This window comes from Gavialis gangeticus, unplaced genomic scaffold (assembly GCF_001723915.1).
Source record: "Gavialis gangeticus isolate Ggan-Ray unplaced genomic scaffold, GavGan_comp1, whole genome shotgun sequence".
NCBI classification, from domain to species: Eukaryota; Metazoa; Chordata; order Crocodylia; family Gavialidae; genus Gavialis; species Gavialis gangeticus.
Window position 1 is genome coordinate 2,322,220 of NW_017728959.1, and position 7,931 is coordinate 2,330,150.

The following is a 7,931-nucleotide window of genomic DNA, read 5'->3' on the forward strand; positions in this document are numbered from 1 at the left end:
CTTATATGGCAAAATGCTGCTTTTGTTGTTCCATAGTAATCGCAGGCACGTGCGCAACTGAAATGAATTTAACTCTTCTCATTTGCTGCTGCTGGTCCTTGAGGTGGACAAGTGCTTTATGCTGAGGAAATATGTACACATTTTATGCATGTAAAATACTGCTGTTGAATATCAGAAATAGTTACAGTCTACTCATTCTACCTGAGACAGCCTTATTAGTCTTTCTAAACACCTAGCCAGACAGCCCTTCTTTGAATCTCTCTCAATTTGTTGGGATACAAGATGTAATAGGGAATGAAATTTCAAGAAGTAATGGGGTGAGAAGGATAAGGGCACTGAATAGCCAGGCTCTCAGATCAGAAAAGCTACAATTAAAAAAAAGCATCATAAAAAGTTTTTGGGAGAAGATTGTTGTTGCAGCCCCTTCCCACTCCCTCCCACTGTGGCACCACTTTCACATGCTCTATAGGGAGTCCTGTTCACGTAACATGTTAATTCCAGCCACAAACAAACACTACATTAATGCCTTTACAGCATCTGTGCAGACTTGGTGGCTGTGGGAGCTACAATTTTAAATTTTCTGAATGGTACAAGTAAAATCCAAAACATTCATTAAATGGATAAAAGATTTAAGTTTTTGCAACATTGGAAGAGCTGGAAGTTTGTTCCAAGACCAGTGTTTTTCTTCTCCTGTTCCAGCTGAGAATAATAAAGTAGAAAATAGATAAGACAGGTGTTACTCCACCTGATGGCTCTCATCCAGCAACCCAGCAGCTTGCAGATGACTCTGCCACATCAAAGTAACTGTGATCTTAGACTAGAACAGCTGTGTTAAAGCCCTGCCCTTTCAGAACTAGCCTGATAAACTCCTTTTAGGCAGTGCCCAAAGAGTAATTAATACTTTTAGGGCCATATACCACCTGCAGGCAAGTCTAATATACTTACTGTTGCATCACCACCCTGAAAGGGAGGATGTCTAAATATTCATGCTCCTGGCATAAGTGTGAATGCTAGAAATGGCCATGATTAGAAGATGACATACTCCTATGATGGTGGAGTGAAATCCATTTTAAAGTGCCCTTATGCCCAGCCCCCAGTTCCTAACAAGACTGGAACGAAACACTGTTCTACGCAGGGTCCAGCAGCTGCATTTGGAGTCCAGTGGCTGATAGACATTGCTTGGTAGAGCTTAGATTCCTCCCAAATGACATTCACTACAGTACAAGCCCCCAGAGGATTGTTGCCATAGCTTCCAAGGTAAGCAATAAGGTGCTGCTGGCCAGGAGGCTTTACATACATCGACGAGAAACTGTACTCAACCTTCTGTGTTTAGTAAGAAAATGCAGATTAAATGTCCCAGATTGGCTGCTAGTCCAGTAAAAGGGGAAATGCTGGTAACTCGTCTCCAGTGGAAGGCAGCAAGGATGTATTTAGTGCCAAATGATTTTCACCACTTTAACTGCAGCCCTTACTTAATGCAGAGAGCCTGTATTTTTTTTTTTTTTTTTTACTGCCACAGTGAAGTTATTTATTTAATCCCCTCAAAGTATCACGGGTCAGTACAACACAGGTGCTCCAATGTAAGAGCAGCCTGAAAAAATTGCTCTCCTATTGTTCAAGTGCCATCAGGTAATCTGGGTATTCCACTCCTCTAAAAGCAGTTACTGATTAAGGGCGCTTTGGTCTCTTCATGAAAAGAGGCCCCAGTTCTCAGGGCCTCTTTACAATTCTGCTCCAGCTACAGCACTCAAAGAAAAGGAGGGTCTCTCACCTGCCCCGAGAGCTGCGCCTGGCAGTAGAGGGCTGGCACGCTGGGCACTGCCACTCGCCATCTGGTATCTCATAGAGTGCTGGTCTCAGGCAAAACAGGTGGAAGGCTTTATTGCACTCATCACATAGGATCAGCTTGTCATCTTCACCTAGGAAAAGAGAGCCCATGCATGAAGGTCAGTACCACTGTCCCAGACACCTGCAGCTGCAGTAACTACCATAAGAACAGACACAGAGACAAAGGTAGAAGGTGACAACGCCCCCTCGCAACATTGCCATTGTACCACAGTTCTGCTGCTTCATTGCAAACATCAATATTTAGGATACAAGGAGTTTCCTGCCTGCTGGAACTTAGCTTCACTCAGCTTAGGCTCCTTCTGCCAGAGAGGGACCAAGGAACTTTTCCATTGCCTTGGGAGAGCCCTTGCAATGCAGGAAGGCACTGCAGCTGTTTAACAGGTCATCTCATCTAGTTGCCTCTCATCCCTGCTAACACGCCAAGTAAGCCTCCTCTTAACTTAGTTCTCAAAGCCAGTCTTGCATGCGCAAAGACCATGAGCACAGCCCTCTGGCAAATAAGAAAAAGCACCAAGTCTGTCCAGAAAACAAAGCTCTCCCTGTTCCTGCTTCCTGCTCACGTCTCTGGAGCTCAGCTTGTTCTGTATACAGATGCAGACTGAAACAAGAGTTATGGTGAGACAGTACATGCTATCAAACTTTTCTCTCAGGGAGGTAAGAGGAGAGTGGCTGCTGGTCTTCCACACATTGTGGAAGGGTGACTCCTGGTGGTAGGTGATCCCTCCCCTTCCCCACAAACTAGGGACCACCCTAGGTACATGTCTTCCTCTATATGCAAGGTGGACACTAGTGGCCCTAGTTGATTTCCTCCCCAACCCTGTTAAAAGTAGTAGCAGAGGGCACATTGCGTCACCTCTTTTGCACTCTCATGTGAAAAACAGCAGCAAGGAGATGCCTTCTCCCAGCTCTTCTACCCCACTACAGCAGACAGGACAGGCATGAATAATCTTACTTGGCATAATCCCACTTTGCTCTCTCCCCTTCAGTCACAAAGGAGCATTAACCTCTCCAGCCCTCTTCTTGCTTCCCTACACAAGAGATAGGCTTAACTCCCAAGTTTCACAGACCCAGGGAAAATTCCAACTCAGAAATGTGCTTGGTACGAATAAAGACAAAGAATCATTTTCAGACAGTCTCCTTTGAACAGATGGAAGGACACTAATATGTACAAGGGCATCTAGCATGCAATAGCTCCACCACTAGTGCAGCCTAAAGTTGCTGCACAGAGGATATAGGAATACGACAAGCTCCTCCAATCACTAACATTTTAGTGAATTCTTGCTGGTGTTTGTGATGAATCCCAGGTTTTGTAGGACAGCACTAAGTCCACACAGAACTCTGCCCAGGAGGGTTAATTATTATAAAGAGACATTTGTGTGTCAAGGGTTTGTGTCCATGAGACGTTCAAAAGAGGAGCTCTCCAGTACAGCTCCTAAACCAACCCTAAATGAAAAAAGTCTTAAATGCTCTTGGGAGATCTGTGTTTTTCAGTGTTTGTGCCCTAATATTCAGAATTAAAGCAGAGTCAACTGTAGCACTTGATAATAATTAAAACGCTGTCCTTCTGCATAAGCAGAGACAGCAGAACTTCCAACTGCTAGGCACGATATGGGGCCAGGATACTCACCTTTCTTGCGACACACTTTGCATCTGGCGTTCTCTGCAGACATATCCCACTTGATACAGGCATCCAGCATCCCAAGCAGCACATGCATACGGGAAAAGGTCTGAGCCTCGCGAATGGCTGCCTTCCACTTCTCCACGGCTGATGCAACCTAACGACAGAACTATCCATTTACAAACAAAGTACAAGACACGACCCACTATTGTCTGAAGACTTTTTAAGTCCCTTCATTGGAACCCGAACAGCTGTAATTCAACTATTGTATTTTTTTCCTTTTCACAATCTCATAAGCCTTATTTGAGATTTACTCTTGCCTCACTGATCCCATCACCTAATTCAGAGCACTATAGTCTTTTTACATTTCATGACCTACGCAAACTCCACTACCTTCTTTACCCTAAACGTTTAACACACAATACTTGTCAGTCTAACAAAATAAAGGACATAGCACAGGGGTGGGCAAAATATGGCCTGTAAGCATATTTCCCAGCAGCAGCAGCTCCTTCTGGCTGCCTCTGCCAGACCCAGTCTTGCTGCCCAGGCACCCTGGCCCATCCGCCCTGCACCCATCACCGGGGTGGGACACGCACAGGCAGGGCGCGTGGCTGGGACGACACCCCAGGCCAGCAGGGTGCAGTATCCAGGAGCAAGGTTGGGAAGACCTTGGGGCAGTGACAATGTAGAGCTATGGCCAGGACCAGGGCAGAGCCACTATCTGCTGCCTGCACACCCCTGTGACAGGCATGGGATCTGCAGGCAGGGGCATGCAGGAAGCAGATCGTGGCTCCATCCCAACCCCAGCCCTGTGCCATCACCACCCCAAAATTCTGGTGCTAGATGCACCTTCCTGCCCGGCCACACACCTTGCCCACATGGCTCCCAGCTGGTCTCCATGGAGACCCCAGGATCACAAGGCCGTGACAGTGCAGGGCTGGGGCAGAGTCCTGGTTCTGTAGGCAGCGACATGCAGAGAGCACATCACAACTCTGCCCCAGCCCCATGCTGTCACTGTCCCAAGATCCTAGGGTTTCCCTGGCCTTGCCCACCCATCTCACTTTCAGGTGCTGCTCCCCACTGAACTGCAGCCCCATCCCAACCCCTGCCTATGCACCCACCATTCCACGTTGGACTGTGGTCCCATCCCAACCACTTGGCTGTGCACCCTGCTCGCATGGCTCCTGCCCCTGGTAACAGGTGTGGGGCAGTCAGGCTGGGGTGGCCTGGGAGGGGGGTTGAGTCTAGCAGCAGCAGCCAGAAGGAGCTGCTGCTGCCGGGAAATGGAGTCTGGCCATGCGCTGAAACCAGCATTTTGCCCACCCCAGACATAGCAGCACCCTTAAGTGTAGGATGAACGTTACAAGGCAGCTAGGCCTGCTCAGTTCTGGTCCTGGCTGCCTCGGACAGTCTGTGCTGCCCTCCAGTGGACACTTGTGAGCTACTCAAGACCCAAGTCTGTCAGTAAGATCCATCAGATAGTTTTCCCTCAACACTGTCTAGTTGGCAAATGAGTGACAGTTACATCAGCGACAACGACATTCGACAAGGCAAGGAGTTCTGAGCTCCACATATGAAGTCAGTTACTTCCAAATGAGACAAGATTAATTCAGTATAGTGGAAGTCCTAACACTAGTTTGCAAAGTAGAAAATAAGCATTAGAAACAGAGATGTGCACCAGCTCAACCGCTGGAGTCTACACAGAGCAAGCCATGTGTGAAATCTGAAGCTCAGCACCAGAGGCTTTGAAACAAAGTTACGGCAAAGCGGAAATGCACCAGAACAGAGGAGCAATACAGAGCCACTGTGTGTTCAATTAAAACACTAATCCTCTGCTTCACAACAAATGAGACGATGGTCTAGTCATGACAGGGACATAATAGGACTCAAGTTAATGTTCTTCTACCCCAGGAGAATGAAAAACAAACAGTGAAGTGTCAGACGGGAAAAAAAACCTAAAAACTCTGCAGCTGACAGCAATTTAGGAGCCAAACAAAACCCATGATTTTTGCAGAGTTGCACATTCTCCTCCCCCTGAATTCAAGGAAGCACAGTGTGTATTAGATGCTTGGAAAAACACACAAACTGTTTTAATATCCTAATAGCCTTGCCGCTGCTGCTGGTGTGGTACCTGAAGCAGGAGACAGCCAGGACCAGAGGAAAACTGCAGAGAAAAAAAGAGCGGTGGCAGACTGCAGGGCATGCTGCCATTTCTTGCAGAACATTGCTGAGGTGCTTCACATGCTGTATAAAATTGATTTTCCAAGTAACCGTTCCATATTTTTTGCTGTTAACATAGTGGATAATGGCTGGGCCAAGATAAATCTGCAAAAGCTGTTGGCAGATATTGTTCAGATTTTTCTTCCCAAGTCTGTGGAATGCAACAAATCTTTAGCTTTGCTTCCCAGGCTTTATGAGGCTTGGCCACTGGAGCAATACTGTCTGGAAAGAGCTCAGACTGTTGCTGCACTTCAGAGTGCAGGAGGTTCAGTGAAGTGACCTATGTATCCTGCTGCCTGGAAGGTAGCAAATAGAGAAAAATACCAAAGGATGAAGGAATAGGGTTTGCTCCCTAGTCATTCTTCAGCTCAATGTCTGCCTTGGAAAAGAGAAATGAAAAGCAGACAAGAACGTCTATCAACTGGCAACCTGCTGCTATAAAAATCTTCATGTGAACAAGTAAGAATTGAATTACTGGTTGCTGAGCTGCACTTGGAAAGCCTGGCTGCATTTCATGACTACTCCATCCAAACCTAATGCTAACAGACCTCCTGCCTATTCCCTTACAAATACCACTGACCAGCAGAGAGGATGGGTGATATACCATCCATTCAGTCTGCTCAGGTCACTGTACCCCCACGTTGCTCTGTGGACAGAAAACATGTGGTTACGTTTTTTGTACTTTCCCTGGAGCTGGCTGATGGATGCGTCATGAAAACTGAAACAAGCAGCTTGTTGTCAGGCCTTAAACCAGGTAAGAATTTTTCTGGTAACACTATGTTGGTCAGGAGCATGCTCTCCAGCCAACAGGCCCTTACGTAGGCAGTTATACCAACAACACACCTATGCTGATACAGCTATTTTCAGCCACAGGGAAAAATGTAGCTCTTCTGGTATAAGCTGCATCCTGTAGTGTTTTGCCATACAGTGTAAGTTACTGCTATGCCCACAGCTAGTTTTACATCAAAACCATCAATGCACTCAGTTTTAAATCCAGGCTGATGCAGGAAGGGGAGAAGAGATGCAACTGCTTTACTACTCATTTGTGTTTCAAAACAGTGACTTTTTTTGTGATGTAATTCCATTCAAGATCCAGGCTGTCGTAACAACGCCACCTTCTGAACATTTCCTAGGACTGCACAAAGTAAGGTTCAGGTAAACAAGGGTGAGAAGACTGATTACACACATGCCAAACAAGACTAGGTATGCCTAAGTAACTCCCAGCTAGACGGAGATAGTACTACACTGGCTGGGTTATAAACTGCTGCCGAGACGCAGGCAGGACAGTAAGAGCAACAAGAGACTTTTTTGTCTTCTGCTCCAGTCGGGCTGGAACCTACACCTGAACCTCTGGCTTTGGAACAGCTGGCAGGATTCAGTCACCCCAGACAAGCTAAGTGGTGCTGGAAAAAACAGCCTACATCTGAACCCTGCTGGACACATCCCCAAACCATGTTTATCCTACTATCCCTCCAGCTTATTTGCAAAGTGGGAGCGTAGAGATTTTACAGCATTTCATTAATACAAGAGGAAATTCAACCACATTAGGAAAATTAGCCTGTTTTTAACAACAGGTGCCAAAAATCTCCACACCCAACTCTGAGGTGCATGAGGTAACACAAGTTCAACACACACTGAAGCAAAAAGTGTGCTAGACCAGTGGTTTTCAACCTTTTTCATTTGTGGACCCCTAAACAATTTTGAATGGAGGTGCAGGCTCCTTTGAATTGTAACTGTGTATTCACAAACTTTTGATTGATCATTGTCATCTTCTGCAGACCCCTTAGACCCTCAGGGGTCTGTTGACCACAGGTTGAAAACCACTGTGCTAGACTTTGCTCTACCAAATGACCCTTCATGACCCAGTCCACAGGGAAAGGACAACTTAACACCACTAGAGGGAGTGGAATGATTTCACAATTTAACACTTACTACTGTGGCTCATTTGACACCATTATAGAAAATGTCTCATTTTCCTGGGGTTGGAAATACCTCAGTTTTGAAGCCTGGTTCTGCTTTGGTGCCAGTAGGATGACTAAAAGCCTTGTCTACATAGAGTTACAACTATAACCTGTCAGAAACCATGCCAAAATTGACTCTGCTGAGCACAGGTGGAGTTAAAACTGTGTAAAGGTGCCTATATCAAATATGGCATAATCTCATAAACTTTACTGTAAATACAGACAATTGGGAGATCCCAAGCCATTTCCATCCCACGAACAATCACCTCTAGAGCTAAGTTTTC

The 7,931-nt window shown here is 46.1% G+C and overlaps 1 protein-coding gene across 1 annotated transcript in view; it reads right to left on the reverse strand.

The window, feature by feature from the left end:
* BAZ1B (bromodomain adjacent to zinc finger domain 1B) overlaps positions 1-7,931 on the reverse strand; it is a 120,418-nt gene that overhangs the window by 11,960 nt on the left and 100,527 nt on the right. The window contains exons 14-15 of the mRNA XM_019509912.1: positions 3,476-3,623; positions 1,772-1,919 (exon numbers count right to left, since the gene is read on the reverse strand). Coding sequence (XP_019365457.1) covers positions 1,772-1,919; positions 3,476-3,623 — 296 coding nt within the window. The remainder of the gene's footprint in view (positions 1-1,771; positions 1,920-3,475; positions 3,624-7,931) is intronic.